Raw genomic sequence first — 14,801 nt, forward strand, 5'->3', positions numbered from 1 at the left:
AGTATCGCAACATAACCTCAAAAGAAGAAGAAGAGCATCTCTGAACCTACCCTATGTGTGCACAAATTCCCGTTATTGTCGTAGAGAATGATTCAGTTCAGAAATCAGTTCTTTGCTTTCCTTTCTTTTTCGGAGAACGAAAAAGTTACCATCAAGACTTAATTATTTGCGTAATACATTACACCACCTTTTTGCATTAAAAATACACGGATCGTTATATAACAACAATTTGCGGAAACAACAGCGCAAACGTAAGCAATGTTTCATATCATTAACAAACGTTATAATAACAGAAAAGTTGATTATTATAAAAAGAACTAATAAAAAATGAGAGGAAAGAAGAAATAAATAAAATCTTTCGTAGACCAGGAAACATAAAAATAGCGCACATATTGTGTACGTACAGCTTCGTGACCAGATTTACAATTATGTTTAGCAGAGCACATAACAACTCTAATTACGAACACAATAATGATAATAATAATAATAATAATAATAATTTTATAGATAATAAGCACGGATGCGCGGAAACTGCGGAAACTGCACTTTAAGATTTCGCATCCTTCACCGCCAAACTTCTACTTGTGTTCAAGAGATTTAAAGCAAAACACTTAGCATGTCTTTCATTTTGCCTCCTTTCTACCCACTTTTCTTATCTTATCTTCTATCCTTCTCTTGCACACACGTGCACATCTCTCGCAACATTTGCCCTCCCCCCTCCCCCCTTCTTTCCTATTAAGGTTGTGCATATAATTTGTTTCCTGCATGTAATTGCATTATTGATTGCTATTGAAAAGAATTGAAACTGATCTTGTGTGCAGACTTCTAATAATAGAATTTTACATTCTAGCCTTGAAACTTTTGTTGCATAGTCTTCAACGGGTTTTTTGCTCCTTTTTTTTTTTTTTTTTTTTTAATAACAATTTTAATTACATACAAATTTTATATACATAAAAAAAAATGTATTTTCTTTTCGCTACAATAAACTCGGAAATTACTTTAAAGTGTTTGTTAACAAATTTCTTGTGTATGTGTGTATGTACGTTTATATGTATTATATATTAAGATTAAATGGCATTTTATATATATGGTTATGTATATGTGCACTAAGGAACATGTGTAGGCATACTTATATAGATGATATGTTTATATGTATGTTTGTAAGTATGCATTTTCAAAGCTTTTGCAATTTGGTCGTTCGGTTACTTGCTTGCATGGTTTTTGTTATTTAGTGGGTTGTTGCTTTTATAGTTATGTGGACATGTTATATACATTCATAGCTTGGCTTGGCTTGGCTTGGCTTGGCTTGGCTTGGCTCGTCTTGGTCGTCTTTATGCATCATTCTCCTTATGTGAATGTGCGTATATATGTGTGCTTTTGTGCGGGTGTGCGAGTATGCGTAGTGCATATGCATATGCATATGTGCATGTGCGTGTACATACTTGATATACATTCTGTTCATAACCTAAAGATTTTCAAATATGAGTATTGTGTGGTCATATAGGCGAACTTTTGTATTGTGTATTGGTTTCGGTTACTTGCAGTAGCTATTTGCGGTTATGTTATGTTAGCGTACAAGTATTGGGTTTTGTTTGCTCCTGGATATTGTATACTAGGCAACTCCTTGCAGCGTTAAGTTTAATAAACATTCCCATCTTAAACCGTAAAAGTTTAGAGTATTTTACAAAGTAAAAGAAAGAAGAAAAAAATCACATACACACACAAACACACATGCATACATATTCTTCAAATTTAATGTTTTGTTTTTTTAATATTTTTCATCTTTTTTGAGAAGAACTTATTCCACGCTGAGTAAAGAGAAACTCTGGGTAAACAAAAAACAAGAAACGATACAAAATGTTTTATTTACATTAATGTTCTATTTACCTTGAAAATCTCTTGGGTGGGCTGGAAAATTTTGCCGCAATCATCGTCACAAAATGTTTGCATCGTTTGCCAGGATCAGAGTGTATGGGGATTCATCGACTTAGAAGTTACGATCCTAGGAAATTAATTATTCATTAAGTTGTGCTTAAAAGAACGAAAATTTCTCAGTACAATTTTTGACTCCAGCCAGGGGTTTTCTCGAACAATTCCATTGAAATGGAAAACAAAATCCGCAAATAACGAAGCAAAGTGACGTTTTTAATTTTGCCAGCGAAATAAATTCTAGGTTTGAAGGTCTCTTAAGGACTAGCACCTAAGGTTAACACCTTTTCTTTCTACCGCACTCGAGATTAGAAACCAAGATCATTGAATTGTTAGACGAGACCTTTTTCCTAGTCGATCGTTCAAGCAGATACTTTGCTGTCTGCCAAAAACATCTTACGGTTCACCTGTTGTGCAATAAGTTTTACCCTAACGATCAGTTTCTGCAATCAATCTACACAAAGACTGATCTTTATTTTGTGTGAAAGGGGTTAAACGAATTTTAACACAAATTAGATAACTTACGGTAGCCGCACTCAAATTCTTTTCTTCTGGTACTCCTTCCTTGCTGTTACACGGAAATTCACTTTGGATGATAACACCTATAAAAACCTAAAGACTACAAGTACGCATATATAAACTTGTCAACGCTGTGAAAACCGTATTTTATCAAACTAGAAGTCATTTGCGTCTCCAAGGAATAAATTTACTGCTTTACCTTTTATTTAACATAAAATCAGAACAAATTTTTTTCAGAAATTAAAGATCTCTAGTTAGACAAAATTAAATTCTTGAACAACACGTGCCCATTGGAACCTTTTATTTCTAGATGCTTTATATCGAGACGACTAGTTGGCACTGCAAAGGCTTACGATTCAGTCTTCCTCATAGTTTTATATATTAAAATGTATTAATAAACTTTTTCCCCCTTTTAAACAAAAATATTTTTACTGATTTCAAATTTTCAACAAAAACTTTTCGAAAATATTTTTACCAAAGATATTTGATATTTCCGCGTCTCATTTTAATATCGGTCAGTGACCGTTTAAGTAAATTATAATAAGTGCAAAACAGCCAAAAACACAAAAAAAAAAAAAATATATAAAAAAATAAAAACATGCCGAAGCGAAAACACTGCGTGTTTCACAAATTACAGGGAGTCCAGAGTAAATCGTTAAAAAATATTTTAGCACAAAGTTATTTGATACGTAACACTTGGTTGAGTTGCTCACAACACTGGAAAATTATCGCGGCACGTCGCCTGCATTTCAAATAGAAAACGTAATGTAATGCAATCTTCACTATTATGCGCGTACGTAAGAATGTATTCAAATGGTACTTAGTAGAGAGACCGACAACTCGGCAGGAGAATGTAAGTGATAAGTAAAGCTGGAAAAAAATCTCCAACAACCCTAGCTTGTATAACGGTTTGAAATTTCTGACCCGTTTTTGTATTCTTTCCCTTTTGCTGCTCTACTACATTGTTGTTATGCACATGGATGTGTGTGTGTGCTTGTATATTTGAATGAATATTTATAGCGTGTATTGCTTCTTTTTAGTGAAAGGCAAAGAAAAGTTTTGTCTTCTCCACTTCATTCCAAATATTATATGATTTATAATTCTCATATATATATATATATATATAACACATACATGCACGAGGTATGTTCACAAAAAATATGACTTTTTTTCTCGAAAAATATTTACTCATTAATAGCTACTTTGTCTGTAGATTTGTGCTTTTATGAATGATGTTATAATACCGATAGGTTGGAATAACGAAATACGTCACCGATGTCATAAACAATGCTGTTTAAAAGAAAAACATCAGTTGCTGAATGGATCATATTGATCTTTAACAATGTTATAAAACCGATGCATTAAAAACTGTTGCTATGCCTCTTTCCAATTCCCATGACTGATTGTACGATAGTTCCGTATGCGTATGTTTCATATTACCTCAGGAGAATACCGCATAGCTTCAAGATAATATTTTTTATTTGCCGTATGAACTTCTGGCAGGAACACACGATACACCAAGCCATTGTGATCGAAGGAAACAATGACCTTACTTGGCGTACTTCTTTCGGTTTTGGATCTTCGGTTTGGACGCTTGATTAGACTTTGGTTTCGCCGTCACAACACATGTTTCGTCACAAGACGACATTGGCCACATTTAATAGCTCCTTAGTGATGTTCATTCGACGGTACTTTTGGTCAAAATTTAATAAGTACAAAACAAAGTTAACTGCCACACGCTTGTGCATACATCATCACACCACACACAAACATACGTATCCCTTTTTTTTAAATATACCATACACGTACATGTGTACATAGATATGTATATGTATATATATACTCATAAATTTTGTATGTGTGTTTTTATATATGCGTAGAAATTCATTAAATTTTAGTTGAGAAATAAAATTTCACTTGTTTTAATTTTCAATACTTTCCCGTTATGTGTTGTAAATCAATTGCTCACGTATTAAAAACTCAAACAATTGTCTATTTCTTTGAGATATCGGTCTTATATTTTTCCAAAAACCATTTAATATTTTTGTCATTCAAGTTTTTCTGGAGCAAAAAAAAAAAAAAATAGATCTATAAAAAAAGAAAAAGAAACCATCGAACGGAGAAGCGAAAATTTTCTGATACATATTGCGATTTAATTTTTTATTTATTTTCGATTTTCTCAACACGTTATGGAAGTGAAGACTCGCAATACCACCAAAATACCGAAAACTGGCGAAAAGAAAAAACCGCAGCAGGTGTGTGTATGTGAACCTTTTCGGCAATCTTTTTCTAATCTATTTCTACAACACCAAGACCAACTTGTTTGGTTATCTATCTAATGATGGACAAGACATACACATATTTATCTTGATCCAGTGCTTTTCTCATTAGCATGCTACGGAAATTCTTCAAGACGAGTCACCGCAATAGTCGAGTTTTTGTCGGAAGCTCGCTCTTCTCTTTCCGCGTCTAATTTTCACTGAAATTGCGTCGTTGAAGTTGTCAAAAGTGCCATATTTTGATTTTATTTTTGAAGCGGCACCATTATCTGGATATATAAAACCCATATCTATTTATTTGGCCTGGTCAATGTAAACTTCATATCCCAAAAAAGAAAGGTTTGAGGGAGAAGGAAACTATAAATAATTCTCCAATGGATTAAAGTTTTTTCTCTACCAGATTTAAAGACTTCATCAGGGCTTAAAATTGCGTGAAAAATATTCGCGAAGAACTTTTTCGAGGGCAATACGGTAATAAGAAGCACAACTGCATTTCAAAAGAAAACAGCCTCCTCTTCAGCCTCCTGGGCTTTAGGCAAGAAGTAAAATGTCCCCATTCATTCAGTCATTGCGTTCATTCGTTCATTCATCCATTTATTCATTTATTCATATACTTTATGGGACTTGTTTGGTTTCGAGCCTTTGACTTTAAGAGCCTTTCATAAGACATGTGTTTATATGAATAATATTAAGACACTCGATTTCGAAGAGTGAATCGTTACGGGCGCATGTAACTACCATCGTCAGGCAAAATATTGCATATCTTTTATCTTTTTTTTTAGTTGTACTCTTGTACGTCATAAGATACAGTATTAATTTTTGGAGCTTCTTTTTTCGTTGTTTGTACAGGAAGAGAAATATACAGAAGATGAAAAAAAATGCATTGTCGATTTGAAAAAGCTATATTTGGATACTATTAAGCTGGATGTCGATTTGCAAAAAGAAATTTACAATTTGGAAAAATCGTATGAAAACAAACACAATGAAATCTATGATAAACGTAACAAATTGTTGGAGTAAGTAAAAAAAAATTGTTGAAAAAATCTAAAAGAAAATAAAACTGAAAATGTTGAAAAAAAACATGCAGAGATTTTAAGAAACAAACTCATGGTGGAGATGCAGGCGAACAGGGTAACGTGGCCAATTTCTGGTTAAAGGTATTGAAAGCCTCCTACACAGAATTTATAAGCAAGCGGGACGAGAAAATATTAGTGGTAAATATATACTAAAATTGAGCAAAACAACACATTATATAAGGCATAAAAAGGCATAGAAAGGCAGAGAAGAGAAATGTTACATATGTTGACAGTCAACTTCACGCATCAAGTAAGGCGTGAAGGTGTGCAAACTCTTAAGACAAGTAGACTTGAGCATTTGCCCTCTCTAGACTAATATGTTCCCAGACTCGCTCATGAACTGCAGGGGTGACACGGGGCAGGGAGCGGCAACTTTTTTTGCCTTTGGGATAATTTTAATATCCGTAGAACAAGGTCCAATTATTATTAGATATGCTGTATTCTACATCAGATCTCCTTCTTTTTAAATCGCCCACTTTATGGCCCAATGAAAACAACAAAAAACACATTTGATGGCTGCCCAGCTGAACAGGCATATGCAATCGCTTTGCAAGGTTGCTTGCTATGTGTGAGCAAATTGAATAATTTGTGAATCGGATGTGGCTGGCTACGGTCAGACGGTTGCCCATTTTTGCTCTACGATAAATTATTATGTAGTACGGCTTAAAGCAGCTGGCATTAGAAATTCACCCCAAGCCGGAATTCTGCAACTATGCCTTATAAATCCAAGTGTATTTTGATAACGATAATCGAATAATGTATAATTGCATAATTTTAGTATCTTGTTGATATACGTGCCAAATTGTATAACGAGCCGGTGGTTAAGTTTGTTATTGAATTCTACTTCGAGCCCAATGATTACTTTACAAATCGTATATTAACTAAAACTTATTATTTGAATTGCTTGCCCGATGCCGACGATCCCTTGTCATATGATGGAGCCGAAATTTATAAATGCGAAGGTTGCAAGGTTGATTGGAAACATAGCGAAAAGGACCATGACAAGAAAGGTAGGTCGCACAGACGCTGCGCGCAACATCAAACAGGGAGCATACAAAACCATCCAAAAAAGAACATAAACCGTGGAAATATTTCTTTTCAGCTTTTACCTCCTTTTTCGATTTCTTCAATCCACCCACATTGCCCGATGACCCCGAAGACCCGAATTATTGCGACATTAATGTGAGATATAAATAAATCACATTTTTCACCAATATATATATATATTTTTTTTTACTTGCACCAATATCAGGCCATCTTGCAGAATGACTTTGAATTGGGTTTCTATTTAAAAGAACGCGTCATACCAAAGGCAATTATGTTCTTTACGGGTGAAATTGCCGATTGTCAAAGTTCAGAATCCGAGTCTGATTCTGATGAAGACGACGACGACGAAGAGGATGAAGACAATTCCAGCACCAATTCAGCAGCGGCCAATACAAATGCTTGATCCCTTAACACCAACCGTACGTGAAATTGCTGCCATTTGCACTCATTCATCTTTATGTTACATGAAAGAAAATTGCCATCTGAGATTTTTTTTTTTTGTGCTTGTAAAGAAAAGGTATATGACGAATGCATCATTTACATGTTTTTACATTTTCGCAAGAAAATCGATCAATCGTTTTACTCAATAAAATTCATATACATTCAACCAATTTTATTGTTGCTTTACATTTAACGAATGAATGGAATCTATTTTCAAGGACATTTCGTACTAGTTTTCGATTATTGTTCCGAATAAAATTAACTATAAACTAAAGCGAGATTACGCATATTAAACAACGTTTTGTTCAAATTAAAACTTTAAATGGAACGCATAAATCATCAAACTCGTAAAGCGCAAGCAATTTTTTGTATCTATTTTAAGAGTAAATGAAGCGAACCGATGGTCTTCGTCGCTAGTGCTCCTCTTCTTAATTAATTAACAAATGAGGTGTTGCGGTACCCTTTTCGAAAACTACTTTTGGCAAAACTTTTCGTTGTTCGAAAGCGTCCCTAGCGGAACTAGTCGCCCATTGAATAGTTGCCACGACCTCGTCGAATTTACGTATCACACAATGTGCAGGTCTTTCAATTTGATCCAAAAGTAAAGCAATTGAAGCTGCAGGAATGCCGAAACAGATAATCAACGACAGTTTTGTACCCTTCTTTTGAATTCTTAACGCGAAGAGAATCAAGTCCAATATAATGTAATTAAAGAAAGTTCTAATTGATACAAACTGATCTTAATCCTCATACAGACGATGTGATTGTTTTTGTTTAGTAACATTTTCTTTTTTTTTTCCAAATGAAAAAACCTAGAGTAACTTTTATTTAAACATTTGATTCCATTTTATTTCAAAAGTGTTTTTTAAATTTTATAAACTTGAATAGGATTTTCAAGATCGGCACCAGACGCTTGACCAATCGAAACGTCTTTAGAACATTGAAACGCGAATGGATAACAAACAATTTTAGCTAAAAAAATATCTCGTTGGTAAATAATTAAAAATAAATGTAATTTAATTGCGATATTTTAGATTAATAGTTATGAGAGAGAGTAGAGGTAGACAACTACTGCTCTTGCCGTGCTCTACATCACTTATAATGTTGGGTATACTAAGTTTTCACATAAGTGTATAATACCCAGAAAGATTTTAAATAGGCGCAGCTTTTATTATACCGGGCCTAGCTTGTATGCTCATCTATCTATCGAATATCTGTCCAGACATTTTTTGCCCCAGAGACGAACATTATTGAAAATGCATAGGGTCACGGTACTTTTTCGACCATTCCCCATATAATGCCTTATTTCGAAAAGTCGTTATATGAAAATATATTTTAATTTTTGAGAATTTCGCACAAAGAATCGCTAGGTAATAGCGTATCGGCATTCTAAGCTGGTGTGAATATGTGAGTTCTGGTAAAGAATAAGTCTTTATATGGCAATAGTGTCAAATTGTTCATATTTCGCGATGAAAATTGGTTCGTAAAAGCAACTTGATATGAAACTTAAATGTATCAAACTTGGATCAAGTGGGTTTATGTCTTGAACAGCATCGCACAAAAGGATTGTTATAAACTATCAAAGCTTGTATGCCAAAAGATAATTTGGATCACAGAGGTCTGTTACTTAGGCGCCAATTTGTACAGGAACTCCCGCTTTTACAATGGCTTAGGGGTTCACTTGCAACTTGATTCTCTAGTGGTTGTGTGTGTATCCCTATGCTAGTTGTATACATGCTCTATACCTTTTTTTTCCTTTCTTATTTATACATGAATTATATTTAAATTTTTTTTGTTTCTTTATTTCTTATATACTATATACTATTTTTTAATAATAATTAGTATAAGATTTACTTCTAAGAGTCAACTGAATTCGGCTGTCAATTTGTTTTAGCTGAGTTTCATGTATTAATAAAGTAAATCAATATATGGAAATAATAATAAAAAAAAAGAAATAGAAGCAAACCCTTCTATGGCGACAAAGTCAAAATTTTAGCGAAAATCTTTGACAAATAAATTAAATTTGCTACGGTAGCTGATGCATTGACTATCCTCCAGTGTGAAAAGTATCCCGTTTCATAAAGGCAATGTACAATTTTGGTGTATTATCATGAAAATGAGATAACGGCTATATCAAGCAAAGTGGTGTAGGGTATCAAATACCGGATCTTTCCCCGACCATAGTGCTCTTAGTTGTTTTATAATGAATTTGAAAGCAAAAAAAAAAGAAAAAAAATGAAACGTTTTACATAAGAAGGTCAATTAGCTTTATTTGAAAATTTTACTGAAGATAAGACAGGGACCCCATAGGAAGTATTAAAACTGCATACACGCTCTCCGTTGACTTGGCGATCCTGATATATTTAGAATAAAAGCATGCTTAACAAAATGTGGTGCAAGGAGCCATGCAACTAAATATGAACACTTCTAAAAATGTTAAACTTCTTCACTTAAAAACCTATCTACAACGAAATGTAAATATTTAAAACCATTTAATTACGACAAACATCTTTGCTAATCGTATTTGCCTGTTCTAAGATAACTAAAATGTTCTCTACCCACAATGAGTACCATTTATGGATTCTGCTATCTGATTTCGATAAATCTTCTCATTTAGAGATCGTTTAGACCCAACAAATGTTCAGCAACTATTTTACATTCAGGTTTTGATTCTTTAAATTTTTTCACACCTTCAAGCGTAATACCGGTACCACTTATATCTAAATATAGTAAATTAGGTGAGCATTGCACTATATGTCTTAAAAATACATCTGTTATATTTTTATAATTACGTATAGTAAAACGTTCGATAAGCGTATCGTTCGGTCGATTACGTATACCTATCCAAATTCTACCATGGTTTGTAGGATTGACAGAACGTCCGAAGGAGCACAATCCCTGATCACTAATAAAATTACGTGGATAGGTGAGTTGTTTAACAGATCCCGAAGAGGTTGGAAACTCGTCTTGCCTTTCAACTACATTACTAGCAGTAACATTGTCCGCATTAGTAAAATTACTGGCGCCACGTCTTAAAGGATTTATAAGGTCCCAAAATAAATCGTGACGTATTACTCGATTAACTTCGCTAATACCTCCTTCTTCCTGTCCCTGCGCTTGTCCCATCGAAACTGCCCGTGGATTAACTCCGGAAACATTGTTTACGCTAATCAATGCGCCTTGTGGATTACGTAAATCTATATAAATAATGTGATCGGGATTCGCTTGTTGTCGACGTTGCGGAGATTTTTTGTTTAAAGAAGCCCAAAAATCATTTGTAGATGAGGATGATTGTGCCGCTTGAGATGACGAAGTCCCTGAAGAATTATATTCGCCAGTAGTTGCTTCTGCACATTCACCTAAGCCATATCCTTTTGAGGCAGACAAACTTACATTAAAGCCTTTAGCTGTATTTATGTAAGGAGGGCATTCCAGCATAACTTCTCTTAATGTTTCTATAACATTAAAGCATTGCAAGTCCGTATCGGTTAACGGTATTTGTCGCAAATCTAGGCGCTACAACCAACACAGGAAACAGGAAAAATTCATTAAATAGAAAAAAATAATTGTGAGAGATTCAAACCAAACTATACTTGATCTCTGATCACATTCATAGCAAATGTATCTTATTAAATGGTTGCTATTTATACCCAACGCCATTTTTGGTATAAGGTATATTAAATTTACTCTTTTTCTGGATCAATTTAGTCCTATCTGTCTGTTCGTCGGAGTCTTCTTTCCAACCTAGAGATGACATCATTTGATATATTTTGACAAAACTTGACACGCTTTTGCATTTCGGTCCAAGGATGAACGTCATTGTATGAGGTCGTTTTTACGGTCGCTCCCCACATAAAACCCCTTTTGAAAAAAGTCTTCACATGAAAACCGTAGTATTTTGGCATACAAAATAATTGGATCGGATCGGATCATATCAAAATACTAACAAAAAAAGGCTTTAAGGAATAAGGAGACATTTTTAAGATTTTGAAATGGAAATTGACCCAGAATAGCAATTTCGCTAAACTTGCTGACATTCATTTGGGTAACTTAGACTTATAGATTAGCATATAAGCATCCTGGAAAAACTAACCTTTTTTTTGTTAACAAGATCTAGTTTTGGATACTTTATGGTAAAAAAAATGCACTTTATTAAATTTAGACCATGTCCAAATTTTGGGATCTTTCCCAAACAATAGTTCCTCTAAAAAGTAACCACTTATCTAGTAACGATGTACGATGAAGTTTGTAATATTACGATGAAATATTGTAATAATGGCGAAGTGGTGTAGTGTATTTAAAAGCCGGCCTTGCCCGACTACAGTATTTATACATGTTTTTTACTTGCCTGTAACAATGGGAAACCATGAATAGTTGCTATGCTGGCGTAAACGACAATATCAAAGAAATTAACACAACCTCGCAGACTTAGTGTATGCAAGCCGGGCAATTTGGAAATTGGCATGATATCGTGAGGTTCAAACCAAGTGCTATATTCAATACGAAGTTCCTGGAAATATTTAATTAAGCATTTATTTAAAAGTAAGCTCATTAAAATATAAAAAAACGCTACCCTCCATAGTCATTTCACCCAATCGTATAACGTTAACGGAAAATTTCAAACGCGGTATATAAAAAGGCCATTACAAAACAGTTTACCGGCTACTTTCGCATCCGGCATACAAAACGAGAGAAAGGCGGAGCTAAAGAGTCAACATTTCGACATTTAATATCCTATTTGTTTTTGGATGTTATCTTCTCAATGCAAAGAGCATGGAAATACTAAGTTAAGAATGAAATTGATGAGAGACTGAAAATGATATCTCATGGACATTTTTCATGCAGTCTTTTTTTATACTCCCGGAAAACGTTTAATTTGGTTATCCGCTGTAAAGGAAGATATATACAAACTATATTGATATGTGATGCTTTTTTGACTATTGCATCAATTTTTCAGTCGTTAAAGGACGCAAGTACAAACATCCTTTTTTTGATTTAATTTAAGGAGTTGAACTTCATACATGTGCGCAAATATGATTTCTCGTCATAATTTTTGCGAGTTTACAAAGATTCGAAAGCGGTGACCAAATACATACGGCTTAGTCGGCGAAGAACCGCATGCTAACGCAGAAGAGACCCTACTTAGGAAATATACGCCATAATTCAATTGGTAGCTGATGCCAAAGTGTCGACCTAAGCTGTGGAGAGTTATAATGCATTTCGGCTAAAGATGGTATACATACCTGCAGGTTCACCAAATGCGTATGAATTCCCGTCAACCAAGATGAACGCTGATAGGATAGGTTCAAAACGTCGCAATCATTAATAACTAAGCGTTGAAGGGTTTGTGGGATGTGTTTAAAATGCAACTAAAATGAAATAATTGTTACTATATAAATGGCGCCTTAGAAAGGATAATCAGCAAATACAAAAAGCAGATTTTTCGTTGAATCTTTACTTTAAGTGACTGAATATAACAAAAGAAGCGATTTTTTTTTTTTCTTTTGACTAAAAGCCCTTAGTTTTTGACCATAAAAATTTATTTAATTTGAAGTCTATAACCCTTAACAATTCACTTCCATGTATTTTTAATTTTTATTATTATTCTGCATTACAAAGCAGAGCAAGAATTTACACCGTTCGTATTTCACAATTACGATCCGCCAAAGTAAGCCATTATTTTTATGTATGATTGAGCAATTTTTTTGTAGAGTAATTTACAAACAAGTGCCGTATTTTTCTCCGCACTATTGAGCTCGGAAACAGATAACAGGAAAATAAAAGCGTTATACGCCTGTTTAATAAGAGGTTTTAGGTGATTTGACCCATCTCCATTTGTTGATTATATTGGAATAGAAAACATTATAACTTTGCATTTATATCCCCGTAAAGACAGCTTATAAAATGGCAAATTTATGATCATCTCACGTAGCGGTTATATGACGTCTAACCAAGTTTGAATAAACAAAGTGAAGGCGTGCGACTACAAAGTCAAGTTAAATAGCGACAAAGGTTGTCATTTACAGAAATTTGAAAGCGAATAAAGCGCATTTAAAATTGAAAGAGAACTTACCAATGTCAAATCCAAACATATTGAGTACATCTCCAGAATTTCCAATTGCGTACAATTGCTTGTCAACGATTTACTTAGAGTTTTATTAAATATTTCTCCCGAGCTTTTGTAGTTAAGCGATTTTTGTGAAGGTCCTCGTAATTTTAGACATTTTGTGATAGCATGAGTAAATTGCAAAGATTCTAACAATTGATCGTATGAATCCCTGCTCTCCAGCAATGAGATATTTTGCCAAAATCGCTTATCGTAAACTAATTCATTGAATCGTCTGCAAGTTCTAGAATAAGAAAAAAATCAAAAATGATCAATCAGGTCTTTTCTAAAACATTTAATTTCAACATACGCCTTAACTCATTTACCTCTTTAAGGTTAGTAGATCTTGACTTCCAAGATATTTAAAGATTTCATATAAAATCTCATCGCAAAAGTGATCTAAAGTAAACCTGTAGTCAGTTTCGACTTCACGATATTTAGCAGCTGGAGGACTGTTAACAACATTGTCCACAATCGTAGATTCAGTAGAGTTCGTCGATATTTGTTCATTTGTTTCCGAAAACCGCCTCTTACGTTTGCTAGCATTGTTAAAAACCTTGGACATCCCTGCGTGTTCTACGAAATTTACGGAGGTATCCATAAATTTCCTTAATAGCTTAATTGATATAACTAAAATTCACTTATAAAATTTATTTTATTCGTAGTAGCGATATAAAAATTAAAAAATAGTTTTATAAAACCATCGAGTTTAATATCAAAACATTTTCAATAAAACTATTAACCCAATTTTTTAGAGCGTGCAAATAACAAACTGAGACGCAACTAAATGTCACAGCGTAATTAGAAATGCCATTTAATAACATTTAAAGCATGTATTTACGACTTCATCGATTTGCCGCGATTTTATACTTTATTTTTAATTGCCAAAAGCCGATTTGTATGTGCAAATCTTTATTTATATTTAAAAAAAATAAATTAATAAAGTTAAACTGTTATTGGACTATGAGAATAGGAGAAAGAAGGTATGCTACTTTTTTTTATGGCTGGGGAGCGCAATTGCAAATTGATTATTGCAGACTACATTGAGTTAGTTTTTTTTTTTGTTTTTGAATACATGGAATCATTGTTTAAAGTAAGAGATATGCACTTATTTACTTCCCTTGTGCTTATTTGATTTTTTATTATCTTATGTTGAAGTTTGGATTATTCTTATTTTTATACACCTAGAACTAATTTCAATTTTTTTTTTTATTGATTCAGTGCGAATTGTACTATGTGTTAACTGTAGTTTCTTCAATACTTTAAAACAGGCTCTTTAAGGGATTTCTATTGTTTTCTGAATTCTTAAATAAATAAATAGATATTATAATATCGGCCACAATCTGACTCTGGTGTGATTAATGTGAACCAACGTTTTCAAAAATTTGCTTTTAAAATATTACA

General features: G+C 33.6%; 2 protein-coding genes across 2 annotated transcripts; one reads left to right on the top strand and one right to left on the bottom strand.

The window, feature by feature from the left end:
- Nucleotides 1-4,637: 4,637 nt before the first annotated feature.
- On the top strand, nt 4,638-7,253 carry LOC119638708 (nucleosome assembly protein 1-like 1-A). Its single transcript, XM_038035652.1, has 6 exons — nt 4,638-4,703; nt 5,577-5,743; nt 5,815-5,941; nt 6,582-6,813; nt 6,906-6,985; nt 7,056-7,253. Exons 1-6 carry the CDS (start codon nt 4,638-4,640, stop codon nt 7,251-7,253), a joined length of 870 nt encoding a protein of 289 aa, XP_037891580.1.
- A 1,998-nt stretch (nt 7,254-9,251) lies between these two features.
- LOC119638772 lies at nt 9,252-14,176 on the bottom strand. The gene is made up of 5 exons (XM_038035768.1): nt 13,724-14,176; nt 13,365-13,641; nt 12,535-12,660; nt 11,640-11,801; nt 9,252-10,807 (listed from the first exon to the last, which is right to left on the bottom strand). The coding sequence occupies exons 1-5, from the start codon at nt 13,996-13,998 to the stop codon at nt 9,905-9,907; spliced, it is 1,743 nt and encodes a 580-aa protein (XP_037891696.1). The 5' UTR covers nt 13,999-14,176; the 3' UTR covers nt 9,252-9,904.
- Nucleotides 14,177-14,801: the final 625 nt, after the last annotated feature.

Source organism: Glossina fuscipes, unplaced genomic scaffold, assembly GCF_014805625.2.
Source record: "Glossina fuscipes isolate IAEA_lab_2018 unplaced genomic scaffold, Yale_Gfus_2 109, whole genome shotgun sequence".
Classification (NCBI taxonomy): domain Eukaryota; kingdom Metazoa; phylum Arthropoda; class Insecta; order Diptera; family Glossinidae; genus Glossina; species Glossina fuscipes.

Coding starts and splice junctions, on each gene's coding strand:
- LOC119638708 (XM_038035652.1), top strand. CDS start 4,638: ATGGAAGTGAAGACTCGCAATACCACCAAAATACCGAAAACTGGCGAA. Junction 4,704..5,576: donor AAAAGAAAAAACCGCAGCAG/GTGTGTGTATGT, acceptor TTGTTTGTACAG/GAAGAGAAATATACAGAAGA. Junction 5,942..6,581: donor GGGACGAGAAAATATTAGTG/GTAAATATATAC, acceptor GCATAATTTTAG/TATCTTGTTGATATACGTGC.
- LOC119638772 (XM_038035768.1), bottom strand. CDS start 13,998: ATGGATACCTCCGTAAATTTCGTAGAACACGCAGGGATGTCCAAGGTT. Junction 13,642..13,723: donor GATCTACTAACCTTAAAGAG/GTAAATGAGTTA, acceptor TTCTTATTCTAG/AACTTGCAGACGATTCAATG. Junction 12,661..13,364: donor TATGTTTGGATTTGACATTG/GTAAGTTCTCTT, acceptor ATTTCATTTTAG/TTGCATTTTAAACACATCCC.